The following is a 19,001-nucleotide window of genomic DNA, read 5'->3' on the forward strand; positions in this document are numbered from 1 at the left end:
GGTAATACAGCTTTCAAAACACAGAACTTGCATCTTTTGATCATTTCTAACAATGTAGCCTTCACCTAATTTTAGTTCCCAGAAGTTAACTCAGACGGATAATGAGCGTTTTAAATTTTTGAATTTCTGGTTTTGCCGCCAATACTTAACAAGAGCACACGCTATCTTGAGGAAAACAACTACCTGAAAAGGGGCGTAGTCATTTAGTTCACACTTCTCTGTGCGTTTTTTTAAATAATGTTAGTTTCCAAAAATTTTTAGAGACCCGAAGAACTCGGGGGATGTCCAATTGGGGGGATTACCAACTCGGGGGACACGGTTTTAAAATTATTTTTTCTTGTTAATTCTCGCTCTATTGAGAAAAATACAGTTTTAAAACCGTGCGGCAGTTGCAGAAATGGGCGTATTGCAAGCCACGGTTCTGTGGGCGGGGCCAATCCCCCGAGTTGGTAATCCCCCCAATTGGGCATCCCCCGAGTTCTTCGGGTCTCAATTTTTAGAATTGTTTAAAAATAATAATGCCAACCCAAAGCACAAAATCCCTGCCTCTTAAGTGACAGTCTTCATTCTCCGAGTTTTGAATTCCAGGCGTGTGTGACGACTCATTCAAATTATTGTTTTTGTTTTTTTTTCAGATTCTCACTCAATTTTGAAATTTTCTGCGTTTCAAAAGGTTTTTTCGGAATATTTTTTAATTCTAAAGCTTCAAAAACTGAATTAAAAGAATTTTCTCCTAAAAAGTCGCCGAAGAAACGCAGAGAAAATCGGCAAAAGGCGGCAAACATTTTATTTTCAAATTTTATCCGCTTTCCCTTGTGTTTATCTTTATTTTCCCTCAATTTGCTTAACCGAAACGTCTGTTTTCAGAATATAAATGATAAAAAATCGTGAAATCGAAGTTGCACCACCCCGTCGAACAATTCAATTCGGCGGATACACTTTCGTTGAACCCGATTTGAATTTTAAAGCGCCAATATTTTCGTGTTGCGGTTCGATTCGAGACCCATCTTGTGAAGAAAGAGAGGAGGAATATATCGATAATGGTCACGATGAAGAGCCGCCCGTAGAAGTAAATCGTATTCAGGAATCGACAAGTTTTGACGAACCGGTGAGCTCGCCGCCACGTTATCGACCATCAGAGAATCCGGGTCCAAGTTCAAGCAGCTACGAGCCAGGCATGTTAATTAGAATTTTAAAAATATGGATTGACAATAAATTTTGTATTTTTCAGGTCACTACAGTTTCAATGAATATCAACAATTTCCAAGTCGTCCACAAAAGCGGCTAGTAGATCCTCCGATTGTCGATTTAGACGAAGAACCTCCGATTGTCGATTTAGACGATAGTTTTGATAATTTCCACGTCGGCAGTACATCGGAAGAAGTGGTTTCAGGAGATATTGCTCCAGAAGAAGAAGAAGAAGAAGGTCACGATAGTTTCGACGATTTTGAATCCGTGCCGGCTCAGCCACCATCCAAGAACACACTAGCCAGTTTGCAAAAGTCCGATTCAGAAATCGCTTTAAATCAGCAGAGACACGATATGCACGGCAGATTCCGAGGATTTTTACAGGACGACAGTGAAGAATTCAGTGATGAAGTTGGACTTCTCGGTGCTGATATGAACAAAGAACTATATGACACATTAAAATCGAAATTTGGATTCAATCAGTTCCGTCATCGCCAGAAACAATGTATCCTTTCTACATTAATGGGCCACGACACCTTTGTTCTTATGCCAACTGGCGCGGGAAAAAGTTTGTGCTACCAATTGCCAGCTGTCATTCTTCCCGGAGTTACTGTCGTCGTATCACCACTTCGTTCGCTGATTGAGGATCAGAAAATGAAAATGAAGGAGTTGGGAGTGAGTTAAATATTCCACGAGTAGTAAACTTTTGTGGCGCCACGTGGTTTTTTTTTCAACAGTAAAAAAATGTAAAAATAAAAATTTCAGATTGGTTGTGAAGCTCTAACCGCCGACCTCGGTGCTCCAGCCCAAGAGAAAATTTATGCTGAACTCGGCTCAGGAAATCCGTCTATAAAACTTTTATATGTAACACCGGAGAAGGTAAATTCGAAATTAGGTGAAATTTGTTTAAAAATAAAAATACATTTTCAGATTAGCGCTTCTGGTCGTCTCAATTCAGTATTCTTCGATCTTCATCGTCGTGGACTTCTCGCTAGATTCGTCATCGACGAAGCACATTGTGTTTCTCAATGGGGGCACGATTTCAGGCCGGACTACACGAAATTAAGCTCGTTACGGGAGAAATATGCTAATCCACCAGTGAGAATAAATTTAAATATTTTTTTAATACTGCTGGTTTTATACACTTTTTAATTTTCAGGTTCCTATAATTGCTCTCACTGCAACTGCAACACCTAAAATTGTGACTGATGCCAGAGATCATCTGAAAATGCAAAATTCGAAGCTTTTCATCAGCTCCTTTGTTCGAGATAATCTGAAATACGATTTAATCCCGAAAGCAGCAAGATCGCTGATCAATGTTGTTGAGAAAATGAAACAATTGTATCCAGGAAAATCTGGAATTGTTTATTGCTTGTCTAGGTAATACTTATATTAATTATGTAATTTTTACTATCAATATATTTTTCAGAAAAGAATGTGAAACGGTTCAAATGATGCTCACCAAGGCAGGTCTCTCTGCAGAAGTCTATCATGCTGGTCTAAATGACAATCTTCGAGTTTCTGTTCAAAGAAGTTGGATCGCCAACAAATTCGACGTGATCTGTGCGACAATTGCATTTGGAATGGGGATTGATAAACCAGATGTACGATTTGTGATCCATTACAGTTTGCCAAAATCAATCGAAGGTTACTATCAAGAGACGGGTCGCGCTGGAAGAGATGGAATGCCCAGTTATTGTTTGATGCTTTACTCGTATCACGATTCGATTCGATTGAGGCGAATGATTGAAGGTTTTACAGATTCTTATATTATCCAGACACGAATGTTTGCTCCCAAAATACGGTACCTGGTCTTGCCACGACTTTGTTAAATAGAAACGAATGTGCGCCTTTAAAGGGTACTGTAATTTCAAACTTTGCCGTGGAAATTTCAAATTTTTTTCCTGATGATTTCTAAATATTTGTATATTAAAAAAGTAGAGTTTTTTGAATCAATTTAGCATAATTCTTCATTAAATACGTACTGATTGGTTAAAAACAAAAATTGAAAATTAAAAGCACATAAATATTTAAAAAATGGTGAGAAAATCGACGAAAATTCAACAAAAACGAAAATTTAGAATTACAGTACTCTTTAAAGACCGGATACCGTATTTTTGGCACAAAAATGACAGAATTTTGCGATTGTATAATATTTCCGGAAACATTCTCGAAATATTTCAGAGGGAAACACTACGACTGGCGTTCGATCAATGCATCTCAATAATGTTCTTCAAGTTGTCGCTTACTGTGAGAATGTATCGGTTTGCAGAAGAAAAATGCTCGTGGAGCATTTTGGAGAGGTTCTCAATTTTAGCAAATGTTCATTCATAATTTTAATTTTCTCAGGTCTATGATGAACAATCGTGTCGAAATAGCAAAACTCCTTGTGACATTTGTGAAAGGCAACGGAAGAATGCTGAAGCCATTCGTCTTTTCGATGTTTCTACTGATGCATTGTCTATTTTGAAATGCTTACCACGTATGCAGAAAGCTACGTTAAAGTAATAATTTATCGTAATTTTACAAGATTTTGACATGCCTTTGTAAAGGCGCGTGGATTTATTGGGTCTCGGCGCGAAAAAGGGTTTATGATACTATATTTTTCCAATTTTTGCGGATGCTTCCCCGTTTATGTACTTTGAAAATTAATTTGAAAATTTTTTTCGACCAAATTCGCTAAACAGAGTAATTTTATTTAAAAATGCCAGGGAATTGAACTAGAAAGCAACTACAAAAAAAATAAACTACCGTAACTTTTTTTGAGCGCCAGGACCCATCCGAATAAATCAGTGTAATAAGGAAATCTTGTGAAATGAAGATATATAAAATTCATAAATCTCTTTTCCAGATACATATCCGAACTTTATCGCGGTGCTCTCATCAAAAAGTCTCAGGAACAAGCTATGCGTCTAGGACACACAAAACTTCCGTTCTACTCGAAAGGTCAAGGAATGTCAGAGCAGGATGCATTGAGATTTGTTCGAAAGCTGGTTATTGAAGGATATATACACGAACGGCTATATTCGGTTCCAAATCAGGCAGCTGCAGTTTTTGCGTATGCAGAGCTGACGGAAGCTGGACGAGATTTAGCAAATGGAAAAAAAACTGCAAAAGTAAGTTTTGAAATGTGTCTCTCCTTTTTAAAATATGGGGAATATTTTATAATCTCCACATTCCGGTATGTTTCAACTTTAACACACATACTTTCTACAGGTCTATCTCCACATTGTCACTTGTGAAAGAAAGCGAAAGAATGCTGGCCTCATCGAATTATCCAATATGAATATCGTCTCAGAAGCCCAGGCACTAAAAGAACGTCATATGGTTAAACATGGAGATGTTTTTACGAGATGTCTTCAAGATTTGACTCATCTTATTACTGCAGTTGCCGAGAGTTCTGGATTATCCGGTCCTTATTCAATTGTGTCCCGAGAAGGAATCGAACAAATCGCTGCTCTTCTTCCACGGACGAATTCGGATCTTTTGAGAATTGATTCCATGACCCAGATTAAAGTTACAAAGTAGTTTATTTACCCGAAGTCTAATTTTGATAAATCAATATTTCAGGTATGGCCGTCTAATCATGGAGCTTCTAGCAACTTACTGGAAACAGGTTGATGGTATGTTATTTTCAGTTTTTATTGAAATTTAAAATAAAAATAAAACATTTCAGAACGAGAGGAAGAAGAAATGCGAAACCAGCTTGACAAATTGAAAAGCGGAGAAATTGTGATGGGTGGTTTCGCCACATTACAATCGGATCCAGGTTTTCCATCTGTACCCTACATGAAGCCACTTGGAGGAGGAGGAGGATGCAGGGGAAGAGGAAAGAAGAGGGCATTTTCTGGGTAATCACATCTAGATGAAACCTATATAAAACATGAATTTTTCAGCTTTTCCTCCGGTCGAGCAACGAAGAAGCCACGCGCAACTGCTCCATCGGCACGTGGCAAGACAAGCGGACGAGGCGGGGCAAAACCAGCTACTTCACTCAAACGGAACATGTATCCAGCTACATCGATGTAAAAGATTGCTATGAATAGTAACTATTGAATTTTTAATAGAATGTTTCTGTAAATATTTTGCCTCTATATGTCCTTTTTTGTTGATCTTCTAGATTTTTTGTTTCCTTTTAAAGTCTTAAATCTTGCCAAATGAATCGTGTGTCATTTTTCAAAACCTGCAAGTGGACTACTATTCAATTTTATATAAAAAAGAAATTGGCAAGATGGAAATTGCCCTCAAAAAGATTAGTTATTCAATTATCCAATATATATGATATGATGTATGATATTATCATGTATGATGTATCATATCATATATACATGATATGATCCAATATATATGATATGATTATCCAATATATATGATATATTATTCAATTGTGTCAGGCGAATTTTCAGACATGGGTCCTGGCACGAGAGAAACTTTTGCGCTACAGTAACTTTCAACTCTCATCCTTGGAAGTCATTTTGATTATATTTGAAATCAAAACCAAATCTAAATAATTTCCATTCATTAAATTGTTAATTCTTATCGATGGAAATTGTTTAGAGAAATTGGAGTTTTATGTATTTGCAGATAAACTAAAACTGAAATTTCAGTCCATTTTTGAACGGGGGCTAACAATTTTTTGTGTTTATATTATTGTTCAGACATATTTGAGTGAATTTGTGAAGTTCAGAAAAATTTGGGTGTTTGGTTGTGAGGAAATTAATTTTTGGAAAATTGGAGTTTTTATTTATTGGCAGCTAAAATAAAACTGGAATTTCAGTCAATTTTGGGTGTTTTGTATTCAATTAAAATCAATATAACTTCCATATTTAAATTTGTTATCCATGGAAAAATGTAATTTCTGATAGTCTGCCAATCCGATTAATTGAAATTTATTTTTCCCGTGTTTTCGTTTTGCCTAGCTTATGAAATCAAAAATGAGTCAGGGTTGCTCAGCTGCTGTTCGGCTAGAATTTTTTTTCACAAATTTGTGAATGTTTTTCTCCAACTAAACCGAGCCTAGTCTCTAATTCAATTCATTCAGAATTTTTTATATTCATTCCATTCCATTTCATATCTCTCGACTTTTTGAAGTTACAATGAATGAATCGAGTGACTCTAGTCCAGGAATTATAATCAACTTGAATTCCAATTATTCGAATTATCAATTTGACCCCTTTACTATTCCCGTACTATTGAATATTATTCCATTTATTTATATTATTCCCACTTGCTTTGTTATTTTCCGAATTATTCAAGTTTATATTGTAAAAGGACTACGGAATAATGATGAGATTGTCAATAAAAGTGTTTTCTTGGTTATTATACTTTCACAGCTTTCGGTAAGATTTTACACCTATAATTGTCAAAAACACGAAATTAACATGAGTTCACATCTTGGTAACTTTTGTTCAAATTACATTATCCAATAATTATTAAAAATTGAAGAAAAAGGTCTTCTGATCCACAAATTCAAAATTCTTTCGATATGATAACTTCCGACCAATCAGAGTTTAGCTCCGCCCATTCTTTGAAGAATCAGCGCGCGGAATAGATCATTGGTTCAAAAATGAGGGGCAAGCCGTGATTAGTCTGAGGTTTTTTATCTTGAAGGAAATTCATGAGAATTTGCAAGAGGGATTTCTGATAGCGTTTGTAATTTTATATTCAGTAACACAATCTCAGATTTTGAAGATTGTCTCCGAACCCGTATCAGTTTTATCAGTTCAGCAATTACACAGTTGCTAGATAATTATCTGAATTTCAGTGTCTCTGCTTCTTCCTGTCCGACGTTCTGATTGTCCGGCTCCCCACAACTGGAATTCTGACTAAATGGTGTCAACAGCAACCAGCAAATCATATTCTAACAATCGTATTCACATCCCAAATATATTTCGCCTATACTTTAATGATCTACCCGGTTTTGTTGATTGTAGTACGAATAACCCCGATTCAGTATCCACAAAGTCATCGAGAGGTTCGTTGCGATTCTAGTCTAATACTTTATTAGTTGAGAATTTAGATCAACTCGAAAATACTTGCCTATAGTATTCCATTCATTCACATCTACCCTATATTCTTCATACTCCACATGATACCAGCTTTAGGGGTCTGCCGACAATTATGGAAACCATATCCATTTGGTTGTGCTTTTATACACTTTTATGGGTCTTGGCACGATGTAGGTTGACTTTACACGTCTGCATTTATTTCATATTTTCAGCTCAAAAACTCTCCATTTGAAGTGATAAATTCTGTTTTGTGGCTTATAATATTTCTAATTTGTAACTTCAAGCTTTATCAGAAAATTCAGAACTTGAAAGGGACTTCTCGTGGGTGAGCACAATTATTTTGAATTACATGGATGATTATCCTTCACTTACCATTCTATGATCCGTCTCTTTTCAGCAACTCCAACGTGAATCAAAGTTCAAGATATCGCAGAGCTGAGATCTCACTGACACTGACTTCAGGTTCAATGATCCTAACATATATTGTGAATTTTATATTTCAGGCAAGCTTGAACCAACCGAAAATCTGGAATTTACCTTTTTTTCAGGGAACTTTTATAATTAATTTCACTCTGATGACATATAGTTCGTTCTTCCGTCCATATGGATATGATCTCGAGACATGTGTAGTTCCATGGATGCTCTATTTAACTCATCCAGCATTTCAAAAACGGAAAGAATCAATCACTGTGACACCAAGTCTACAAAGAGAGAGGATTCCATAAGTTTAAAATGTGTTTTTATTTCAGCAGCACATTTTTAGTATAGATGCATCTTAATAAAGTTTGAAAAATTCCACAAAAATATGTACATAGAAGAGGGAGAACAATTCTATTTTTCGTTCCAAAAAAGTCATTTTTACTATTTTACTACGGGAATTACAAATTTAAAATTATATATGTCCTCGTAATCTGAGTTAATTTGGCTAAATGCAAAACCTGATTTCGATGAGATGATGAACGAGTAGAGCAGGAACAGATCATTTTCAGAGAGACGCAATTTGAAATTTTTAAAACGATAATTGGCAAATAACTTCGATTGCCGCCCAACAGTGATTGAAAGTATTAAACTCTGACAAACAAATTTAATGTATTTTAATAATCCTGGAGTATGCTATAAATTCTTCATTACTCATATTGCCTTCTGACATTTGAAACGTGCATTGCACCTACAAGGAAACTAAATCTGAAGTCTGCCAAAAAATTAAATTAATATTAGTCGTTGTAATGTTGTTGGGGCAAAAAGTTAGTGGAGAAAATAACAAACTATTGCATTTTATTACTACACTCTTGAAATCATTTACGCATTGCTTTAGTCAATAATTATGCAGCGCATGCCTTTGAAAATAATAATTACAGCGTCTGATGTGAATATTGAATTTTGAATATCACTCTCAAATTTTCGTTGGAATTGCAAAAATGGTGAATGGACAACTTGGAGCCGTCGTGAATGAGAATCCAATCTACAAAGATTTTCAGTTCAATCCATTCACAATCGAATCGTTTTTGTCCTTTTCCCCTTTTATTTATATTATTCCTACTTTTGTGATTATTTTCCGCATTTTTCGAATATTTTTAAATACTGTTTTATGGAAGAAAAAGTCACCTATTAACCATAGTGTATTTATAGTTTTGGTTTTGTCACAGATTTCAGTGAGTTTTTGGGCGCAAGTTTAGCGATTTACAGGCTACTAATTGTATAGCTTTTTGGATGCTTTTTTGAAAATTGAAAACAAAATTTTTTTGAAAAATTATAGTTCATCAAAGGGATTTTTATTGTTTTTTTTTTAGAAAATGAGCTGAAAAACCAAAAATCAATACCCTAAAAAGTGTTATGAATCGGTTTTCTTAAGAAGAAAAAATCAAGAACTTGACAAACCCTCGAGTTACGAATTGACATTTTCTTGCTACAAAATTAAAACCATAGTATGTTTGGGATAGTGCCGGATTACTGTAGCGGTACCGTAGTAGTATTTTTGTAAAGTACTGCTCTACCAGCCAGCATAAGACTGTCACGGGGCCCCTGTCTTTTAAGTGCCAATTCCATAAAAATTCCAGAGTCTTGGCTTCTTCCTCGCTGACCTATTTGTCATCCGAATCCCACCATCTGGAATAATGACTTCTTGGTGTTATAACCAACCACCGAGTCATTTGTTGAATCTTCTCTTCAATACCCAAGCATATTTCAATTATTGTGTTATGCTATATCCAGTTCTCTTTTCAACTGTTCGTTTGGTAATCACCTACTTCCCAAATCGACACGAGGAAGTGAGTATATCTTCAAATTGAGCAAATAGTTTCTAGCTATATTTTCAGATAAATAGAAAAATATTGAAACGTGTCATCCCATTGATCCACGTTTACCCACTACCTATGTTATTCTTCATGTTTCCAGCTCTTGGAGTTTGCCGGCAACATCATTATCCTTATCGTTTAGGAGCTGTTTATGTTCATTTTATTGGATCATTTAATGGAGTAAAGAAGATGTTACAATTCTTTTTAAAAAATTAATATTTAGATTATGAGTGCACCAATTACAATTTTAAACTCGGCTATTTGGCTAACAGTCTGTTTGATTTTAAATTGGATACTATATAGAAAACTAAGAAAAATTAAGCTGTCACAGAGGTTTAAAAAAAAACATTTTCGATTTGAAGAACTTTTCTTTCAGCATATCTCAATTGAGCCAAGTCGGAAAAAGCAGAAAAATTGAAATATCATTGTCACTTACTACAACTGCAATGTTTTTCGCATACACTACCAATTTATTCTTTTTGGTATGTCATTTTTAAATTATTAATTCAATTCTAAAACACAGATTTTAAGGGAAATTTAGTTGCAATCGTAGAGTTAGTAAAATATATCGAAATCAAAGGTTCAGTAGCTTGAATTGGATTCAGAAATACCACAAAATAAAAATGAGAAAAATCGAGCAAGATTAAAAATCCTACTAACTGTTTAACTGGTGATACTTTTTTATAGTTCACAATTTTTTGACCAACTCGAAATTATCTATCATTCTGTTTTTGAAAGTTTTTTCATCGTTGTATCCTTTTTTGTAAAATTGACAGGCACAAAATAAACTCAAAATTTTGAAAATTTAATTGAATTTTAGGGTTCATTCATCATTGACTACAATATCGCCACGTATCTTGTGGTTTTCCGTCCCTTTGGTTATGATTTGGAGCTGTGCGTTGTTCCGCTGGTATTTTATTTCACTCATCCGGCATTCAAGAGGAAAAAGTCAGAGTCAAGAATTTCTGTGAACCCGAGGAATCCTGGACTGTCTACGTGAAATATGTACAGTGATGTTTTACGAAAATAGTGCAAATTTAAATAAAACTGCTTCTACTTCATCCATAAAAATTTGTCTAATTATACAGCATACCCACAATAAAGTACTATGTATTACCGTATACAATAAAGTACTATGTATTACCGTATACAATAAAGTACTATGTATTACCGTATACAATAAAGTACTATGTATTACCGTATACAATAAAGTACTATGTATTACCGTATACAATAAAGTACTATGTATTACCGCACCACAGAAATATACTTATGGAGAACTAAGTTTCTCCTTATAAACCCAGATTTTCAGATTTTTCCTGCAAATATACAGTAATCCGATTTTCCTAGTTCAGTGAGTAAATTTCTCGTTCCGCGCAAGATGATTAATGCGCTTGATAACTAACGAAACGAGATTGTAAGGTTTGGTGATATTGTCTTTTTTGTAGTTGATTCCCAAGAAACAATATGTACCACGTTGTGTAAGGAAGGGATTCTGAAACTTTGTTCCGTTTCTGAACAGTTTTAACTTTGTAATAGTTATTAAAATCAAGTAACATTACTAATCACAACGAAAAATTAACACATGACACTTTGCATACAAATATATAATTGACAAGCGATTCATTGTTTATTTTTTTATCGCTCATCTCTGGTTACACATTTGGTCTGAGAACCTGCACAGCGTGTATTTGAGAACTCAACTTAGTTTCTAAACAATCTTGAAAAAGCAGAACGCAAACTACTTTTTAAAAGTTGTTTTCCTGCAAACTCAAACGCAATGCTTCAAACTTACCAGTTTTCATAATCCGAAAAATACTATTTTTAGATAATTGGCATTCCTTGCTATCATGGCGCCAAATGAAAAGTTCATGTCGAGAACATTTGTGATAAATCGGTTGAGATGATGCAGGGAAAACCGATTGAGGTATATCGTTTGTCAGCTAATTCCGCCGAAACAAAAAAAAGAAAAAAACGACCACCCAGCTTGGAAACTAATAGATTGGGACGGTAAATCGAGATAAGAGGAATCTTGAGTGGTATAAATTAGGAAAAACTAACATCGGAATGATTAAAAAAAAACAACAACAACTGTCTAGACATATCAAACACATCGAATAACCAATGGAGTGGAGATACTCTTTCTAGGGATGGAAAATTTTGTAATATGGGAACGAATTAGAACATCATGAGTCTATTTCACCAGGTAGATCAAAAATATATTTTGTGAAAAATTAGAGGCTGAATTCTTTCCGATATTCTCTCCAAAAAATCCTTTGATATTTAATTGATAAAACTTGTTCTGCTCTCCCGATCCATTCATCGTTCATTTTAAAACATCAGGGGTGTACGTCAATTGCCGACCGGCATTTCTACAAAATGAGAAAGTGTGGTATGTTCCCCCAAAAGTGTTTTATTGAAATTTAGTGAAAAAAATATTTTCATCTCATTGTGAAAAATGTTTCTTATTTTATTTTTTTGGAACAACTGAAAAAGTGCTCAAAAATTATCTGAAAGTTGAACATTGACGCAAAAAATCAGATATCTATCGAAAAAATTTCCGGCAATTTTTGAGCACTTTTCTGTTGTTCCAAATTAAATAAAGGGGTTTTTTAGCATACCAGCTCTCTCTGAACGCTCTAAAAAGCTGTTCCTCTAGAAAAAGATCGCACGAAAACAAGATACGAACGCTTCTTTCCTATTTCCTCTTTGCTCTCCCTCCCTTCTTTGCTGGGCCTGGCTTATTTTCCATTAGGTGGACAGATATTTTTCTATTTCCCTATTTTTTCAACTATACTGAAACTGAGTCCATAATTAAATTTACTCAGAAATAATTATATTCATTCCATCCTTCACAGATCTCTTGATTACTTTGAGTATACCTAAATGAACGAATCAAATGAATCTAACCCAGGTATTATAATCAACTTGAATTCTAATTATTCCAATTTTCAATTCGATATCTTTACTATTCCTGTATTATTGGCTATTGTTCCATTTATTTATATTATTCCCACTTGCTTTGTTATTTTCCGAATTATTCAAGTTTATATTGTGAAAGGACTACGGAATAATGATGAGATGGTCAACAAAAGTGTTTTCTTGGTTATTATACTTTCTCAACTTTCGGTAAGATTCTAATATGATAGATGAAAAAATATATTAGTGCAATAGCCAGACCCTCTTCAAATTTTTCCGAGTGAGAGCATCCGACCAATCAACGCTTATCTCCGCCCACTCTTAGACCAATCAGCATAAAGTGGACCGTTGTCTATTGGTTTAAAAATGAGCGGCCCCGGACTATGAGATTTTTGCAACTCAAATTTTTGCCTAATCATGGGTTAGAGCAAGTTGCAATTTTTACCAATACCTTAAAAACTAAATTTTTCTAAAACTGTAAAAATTGGTTTTGAAACAAAATCATGGTTTGGATTACCATTTCTTTTGAAAAACACAACCTATAGTAGAATAGGAATTTTTTAATTTCAGTGCCTCTGCTTCTTCCTTTCTGATTTCCTGATAATCCGCCTGCCCTCAACGGGAATTTTAACAACATGGTGTCAACAACAACCGGAAAATCATTTTCTGGCGATGCTCTTCACAACTCAAATTTATTTCAGTTATGCTTTAATGATATATCCGGTTTTGTTGACGATAGTTCGAATAACGCCAATTCAGCTTCCACATCGCCATAGAGAGGTATGCTTTTTTATTTTTTGGAAAATTGTTTTGATAGGTTTTTAAAAACTATAATACTGATAATGAGAGAATTGTATTTCTTAATATCAAAAAATACCGAATAACCCCATTATATGGATAGACGAAATTTATTTTGAATTCGAAAAATTAATTCAACAATGTTTTTGTTTCATTATTCAAATTCGCATAATTTGATCAAAAACTTCCAGATAAACTCGAAAATTCTTGCCTACGGCATCCCATTTGTTCACATCTACCCTCTATTCTTTATATTCTTCATGGTTCCAGCACTAGGGGTCTGTCGGCAATTCAAGAAACCATATCCATTCGGATCAGCTTTCATACACTTTTATGGGTCTTGGCACGATGTGAGTTCACTTTATCTAGATAATTTTTCTGTAAGATTGTATTTTCAGTTCAAAAATGCTCCATTTGAAATGATTAATACTGTTTTTTGGCTGATCACTTATCTACTCTGCAACTTCAAGCTTCATCAGAAACTTCATTATTTAAAAGTGAACTCTCAGTGGTAAGTTGAAATTTTGCGAGGGAAGTGGGTTAGACGTTCTCTTCTGACAACCCTCGTTGGTATTTATAGCTTTATCAAAAGCTTATTTCCAGCCACCAGAACCAGAGTGCAAGATATCGAAGAGCGGAGATCTCGTTGACATTGACTTCAGTTTCAATGATCCTTACATACATTGTGAATCTAGCATTTCAGGTAATTGGAATAATAAAGCTTGGTCTCAAAACAATTTACAATTTCCAGGGAACCTTCCTAATTGATTACAATCTCATGACATATAGTTCATTCTTCCGTCCATATGGAAATGATCTCGAGACTTGTGTAGTTCCATGGGTATTTTATTTAACTCATCCAGCATTTCAAAAGAGACAAGGATCAATTATGTCATCAAGTCATCAACGGGCAACACGCACATAAGGTTTTTGCTTCCATCATGAAGTTCATTTTTGTAATTGGTAAAAATAAAAATAAAAATAAAATATTGCACCTGTCAAAATCCGAAAAATAAGCCCGCAATGAATTATGCCTATATTTGTCTGTTTCCGTTGTTAGTTTTCAGTCTTCTATTTGAATTTCCTTTCTTCATTGAGTCCAGAAAGACGTCTGAATTTGTTAATTAACTTTTTTCAGCCTATTGTAATAAGCTCCCTTATTCAACCAAATAACAAAAGTTCAAAGGATTATAATAATTTTTCAGATAAAATTAGATTGTCTATTTGAATTTGGTTATTTTGTTCTAAGAAGCAAATAGAAATTAAAAACTTTCAAATCCCTTCTGCACTTCTTTTTCTGATTGCACTTTTGATAGTGCCTAGCGGAGTTGCAAAGGCGGGTCAGGTTTCAAGTGTATCTGAAATATAAGAAGGGTCTGGGAGAATTAATATGAGTTTTTTTTTGTTCTAATTTTTAAAATTAATTTTAAAATCCAGTATAATTCTCTTTGTATTTTTATGATAAAAAATTAGTTTATTTTTTCAAAATCCTTGTCTTTTACATCAAAGCTTTCTAAAATACTATATTTCATTTTCGAATTTGTAAATTCCTGCATCATGGCAGAGAAGTGACGCCACTCGCCACTCGGATCTCATAATTTTAGCTCATTATGTCAGTGTTAAAATATCAGAATTTTCAATATTTTAACACAAGCGAATTTTTAATGTTTCATTTCAAATACATAACCATTTATAAAGGACACTTCTTTTTTGAGTTTTCAATCTTTTTTTTAATCAATTTTTCCTTGAACTACAAACAAAAATAAAAATTATGGAATTCCGGAAATGTTTTGATAGATTTGGATTCTAGATTTTTTAAAAATATTATTGGTACGTTTGTGGGACAGGAAAGTAAATTTAAGCCGCGCTAGAGAGGTTTTTGTGTCGAATTCCAATTTTCGCAAAAAATTTTCCCTATAACGAATAACGTTTGAACTATTTTCCCCTACTGGCAATTTTTATTTGAAGTTCCGTTCTATCCATTAAAAAATGAAGAACAGACATTTTATATTGAAAAAAATCGTCTTCCTTCTCCATTCCAAAGAGTTCAATTTGATTTCTAAAAAAATGCATAATGATAGAAATAATATTATGTTTTTAATCTTCCTTTGTTCCTTGTGTTCACTCTTCAACAAAAATAATGATCTTGATGGCTCGGATAAAAAATTGCAAAGAAAATAATAATGGAACTTCGAATCGAAAAGAGTCTTTTCATTTTACTTCCGTTGTCTTTTCATCACTGTTTTTCATTAAACCTTAAAAAACATCCAGTTTTTTTCTGCTTTTGAATATTTCATATATCCCTTAGGAAAATCGGGATGGCATAGGGTTTACAACGACGAGTTTTGAATATATGAATCACAAGTTCGCCTGGAAATATTGAAAATAAACATGAAATGCTCTCTGGATGTTTTCTCAAAATTTATAAATCAATTAAAACGGTAAAAAAAATTACCAAAAATTAAAGCACAAAAATCAATATTGATTATTTTTACGAAGTTAACCGCCTGGTACATACGTAAATATATTATGATCTTAATGTATTTTATCCTTCCAGCCAGCCGGAATGTACACGTCGAAACTTGGATTGATTGTGAATTTGAACTCAAACTATACCAATTTCCAATTTGATCCATTTACGGTTCCGGTCTTTGTCGAATTTATTCCATTTATTTATATGATTCCAACATGTTATGCTATTCTTCGAATTATTCAAGTTTATATTCAAAAAGGGCTCCGAAGAAATGATGAAACTATTAATCGAAGTGTGTTTCTAGTAATTATTCTAACTCAGCTATCAGTAAGTATTCTTTAAAATACAAAACATTTTGAATTTTTTATTTTTTTGAAATTCGCGCCCAAATAAAGTTGGTTCCGACCAATCAGCGTTAGACACAGGGCGTGACCAAAGACGCTAACTGGTTACACCCTTTTGTGCGAAGCTATTCAGAACTACAGCCAAAAAAGTTTTCAGTGTCTCTGTTTCTTCATCGGAGATTTTATCACACTTCGCCTCCCATCCACTGGAATTATGACGTCATGGTGTCAGCAACAAGAGCCCAGTCGATTTTTGACTCTTATCTTTTTGACACAAATATTCTTTGGATATCCAGTTATGATTTACCCAGTACTTCTCAATGTTGTTCGCTTTGTGCCAATACATTATCCGCTGAATCATAAGAAAGTGAGTAAAGTCGATTTTTCTGAAATATGCCAACAACGCTGATAAGCCCCAACACAGCAAATATAAAAATTAACTAGACTATTTCAGATAAACGAGAAAATCCTCCGCTACAGTATCCCATTTATACATTTATATCCATTTCCGTTTATTTCTTTTATGTTACCTGCAATTGGGGTGTGCAGACAGCTCAGAGGACCTTATGAGTTCGGCTCGCTCTACATTCATTTTAAGGATTCTTGGCATAATGTGAGCAACAGGGCTATTGCAAAAAAAAAATTGGTCCAAAAAACAAACAACAAAAAATCGAAACAAAAATCGAAACAAAAAACGGCAGCCCTGGTGAGCAAATTGAATTGCCGGCAATTTACCAGGTTGTAAAATTTTTAATGTTCTGAAAGTCCCAAAAACCAAAAATGTGTGGAATTCTTGCGAAACAAAAATGCCAAAACGCAAAATCCAAGTTCTGGGCGGAGCCTTTAATTAAAAAAATACACCTAAAATCCCAAAACAGCTCCGCGCTTATATTTAAAGGTAAAAAAAAAACACTTTCTGATATAAAAAATTATTTTTCTATTCAGGTAATAAATGCTCCATTCTTGGTGCTCAATTCAATCATTTGGCTTATCATCTGCCTAATCACCAACTATTTTCTTTATCGAAAAATTCGAAATTTAAAAGTCTCAGCTAGATGGTGAGTATTCACACTTTTTCATGAAAACATGCTGTTTTTCTTGCACATTTTCAGCCAGTTGCACGTAAACAGGAACACCAACTACCAAAATGCAGAAGTCTCTTTGACACTCACTGCCACTTCAATGATTCTTGCATACATTACGAATCTTGTTTTTCTGGTAAGAGAAATGAAATATATTCAAAAGAAAAATATGCATTTTCAGGGAAATTTCATGATTGATGAGCAGACTGCAACCTATTTTGCAATCTTTCGTCCGTTTGGAAATGATTTGGAAACTTGTGTAGTGACGTGGATATTCTATTTAACTCATCCGGCTTTTCGAGAAAAATCGGAGGACAGGAATAGTCAAGAGAGCAGGAGACAATTATTGTGATTTTATGAATGAAAGTTGTTAGAGCGTATCACAGGAAAGCCAATTGTCAGTGGAGGAATTCACGAACGTGCTTCCGCCACCGGACGTGGAGTGTGGAAGGGACTCAAGGTGTTCACCAACGATGCTGATTACACGAAGATCGTAGACCTTGACATCGGACTCGCTGGAAAGACCGCTATCATCGCTGACACCTTCGCCAAATTGGACAGAGTAAGTAAAAATTGTTTTTGGCTCGTTAGTAATTTTGGTCGCTCCGCCTTGCATCACATGAAAGTAAATTGTAAGCGGAGGTGTTCATGGACGTGTTCTCGACAATGAGAACGCTGAAAGAATTTTATTTTGAATTTTTTAAAGTGTAAAACAAGAAATTCGTTCCGTGTTTTTCGAAAAAAAATTGGAAACTCGTTATTTTTACTGAATAATTTCGGTATTAGACTGTTTAGAAGATAAGAATATTCACAAAATTAATTTTTTGCATTTTAATAACGAGCATTTATTAGGAAATAGAAACTTGTGTACGCAAATCAGAAATTTTTCCTTTAAAAAGCTTGCGCCAAAATAGATATTTTATCGAAATACGTTATCAATTTTGAAAAAGTACGACAAATTTAACATGAACAATTCATTAAACTAACACAACTTCCAATTGGTTTTTATTTCCCACAAGTTGGCCACTTCGAATTGCTTGACGTGGAGGTAGTTGGAAAAGTGTCAGCATGCATTCTACCTGAGGACATGTTTTTGACAACATGGCAGGAGAGCTCGAACTTCTTTATTAAATTTTTCACTTTTCCGCTTACTTTGACGCCTTGTTCTTGTACGTATTGTACACCTTGGTCAAGTTTCTCAGCCATTTTCTCTGGTACAGATTGTTGGCTGAGATCTTCTTTCAATTTGTCGATATCAGCTAAGACAAGAGCGATGACTTTCTCTTTTGATAAGGTTCCGTTTTCAGCTTCAGCACTAGCCTTCTCGTAAAATCGGTCTAGTTTCATCTTAATTTCTCGGCGGTCTTTTTCCGAAATGGACATTTCTGCAATTGTATGTATGACAGTAGGTAAATGTATTTGAAAAGGTTTGAATATTAATTATTCAGAAAATTGCAAAAACAAAAATACTCATTTCCGAAAAGTCCGTTTAAATGTAGTGAGATGGTACGATCGGTGTTAAAGGCACAGGGAGCTTTTTGTTGATATGGTTTCACAGCGCCATATCATCAGTGAATTTTAAGATTGCAGTAGTGCCAGTGGGTAACTTAATTTTTAAAAATGGTACCACAGTGACCAAATGTTATACTAAAAATTATATATTTTTTCTGAAAATTTAAAAAATCTCAAATGAAATTTGAACCTCCCTCCAAGTGATTTGTTAGATCGAGCGCGCTTGCACGTTTTATTTTTATTTAATTTTATTTATTCTCTTTTTTTATTGATTTTTCATGTTTTCAGTTCAATTTTAATGGAAATTTGGAAAAAAGGCAAGATGAATGCACATTTTCGATTAGAATCAATTTTACGCGCGTAGATCTGTGAAATTATTTATT

At 34.3% G+C, this 19,001-nt stretch overlaps 5 protein-coding genes and 1 pseudogene across 7 annotated transcripts; all 6 read left to right on the top strand.

Moving 5' to 3' along the window:
* The first annotated feature begins 867 nt into the window (after positions 1-867).
* him-6 (RecQ-like DNA helicase blm-1) lies at positions 868-5,375 on the top strand. Its single transcript, NM_069989.7, has 13 exons — positions 868-1,175; positions 1,232-1,863; positions 1,954-2,067; positions 2,119-2,286; positions 2,348-2,568; positions 2,618-2,940; positions 3,373-3,491; positions 3,538-3,692; positions 4,040-4,304; positions 4,405-4,712; positions 4,759-4,811; positions 4,865-5,039; positions 5,085-5,375. Exons 1-13 carry the CDS (start codon positions 875-877, stop codon positions 5,215-5,217), a joined length of 2,967 nt encoding a protein of 988 aa, NP_502390.2. The 5' UTR covers positions 868-874; the 3' UTR covers positions 5,218-5,375.
* A 197-nt stretch (positions 5,376-5,572) lies between these two features.
* sru-20 lies at positions 5,573-8,000 on the top strand (the record flags this gene model as incomplete). 2 transcript variants are annotated; one of them, NM_001356933.3, is made up of 5 exons in its annotated part: positions 5,573-6,527; positions 6,953-7,162; positions 7,208-7,366; positions 7,409-7,521; positions 7,594-8,000. In NM_001356933.3, the coding sequence occupies 5 exons, from the start codon at positions 6,285-6,287 to the stop codon at positions 7,919-7,921; spliced, it is 1,053 nt and encodes a 350-aa protein (NP_001343588.1). The 2 variants fall into 2 exon arrangements, with proteins under 2 accessions (NP_001343588.1, NP_001343704.1); NM_001356934.1 differs by lacking the exon at positions 5,573-6,527 and having other exon boundaries at positions 7,094-7,162; positions 7,594-7,921.
* Positions 8,001-8,614: 614 nt separating this feature from the next.
* sru-19 (Serpentine Receptor, class U) lies at positions 8,615-10,490 on the top strand (the record flags this gene model as incomplete). Its single annotated transcript, NM_069991.1, has 6 exons — positions 8,615-8,848; positions 9,254-9,463; positions 9,512-9,670; positions 9,714-9,823; positions 9,867-9,972; positions 10,311-10,490. The coding sequence occupies 6 exons, from the start codon at positions 8,615-8,617 to the stop codon at positions 10,488-10,490; spliced, it is 999 nt and encodes a 332-aa protein (NP_502392.1).
* A 1,842-nt stretch (positions 10,491-12,332) lies between these two features.
* Positions 12,333-14,203, top strand: sru-18 (Serpentine Receptor, class U). The gene is made up of 6 exons (NM_069992.3): positions 12,333-12,619; positions 12,980-13,189; positions 13,399-13,557; positions 13,606-13,718; positions 13,811-13,910; positions 13,959-14,203. The coding sequence occupies exons 1-6, from the start codon at positions 12,377-12,379 to the stop codon at positions 14,130-14,132; spliced, it is 999 nt and encodes a 332-aa protein (NP_502393.2). The 5' UTR covers positions 12,333-12,376; the 3' UTR covers positions 14,133-14,203.
* Positions 14,204-15,773: 1,570 nt separating this feature from the next.
* sru-17 (Serpentine Receptor, class U) lies at positions 15,774-17,458 on the top strand (the record flags this gene model as incomplete). Its single annotated transcript, NM_069993.2, has 6 exons — positions 15,774-16,007; positions 16,182-16,391; positions 16,479-16,637; positions 16,970-17,082; positions 17,137-17,242; positions 17,288-17,458. 6 exons carry the CDS (start codon positions 15,774-15,776, stop codon positions 17,456-17,458), a joined length of 993 nt encoding a protein of 330 aa, NP_502394.2.
* Positions 17,459-17,485: 27 nt separating this feature from the next.
* Positions 17,486-17,643, top strand: T04A11.14 (annotated as a pseudogene). Its single transcript has one exon. A coding segment is annotated over exon 1 (158 nt).
* The last annotated feature ends 1,358 nt before the right edge of the window (positions 17,644-19,001 follow it).

This window comes from Caenorhabditis elegans, chromosome IV (assembly GCF_000002985.6).
Source record: "Caenorhabditis elegans chromosome IV".
In the NCBI taxonomy this organism is placed as follows: domain Eukaryota; kingdom Metazoa; phylum Nematoda; class Chromadorea; order Rhabditida; family Rhabditidae; genus Caenorhabditis; species Caenorhabditis elegans.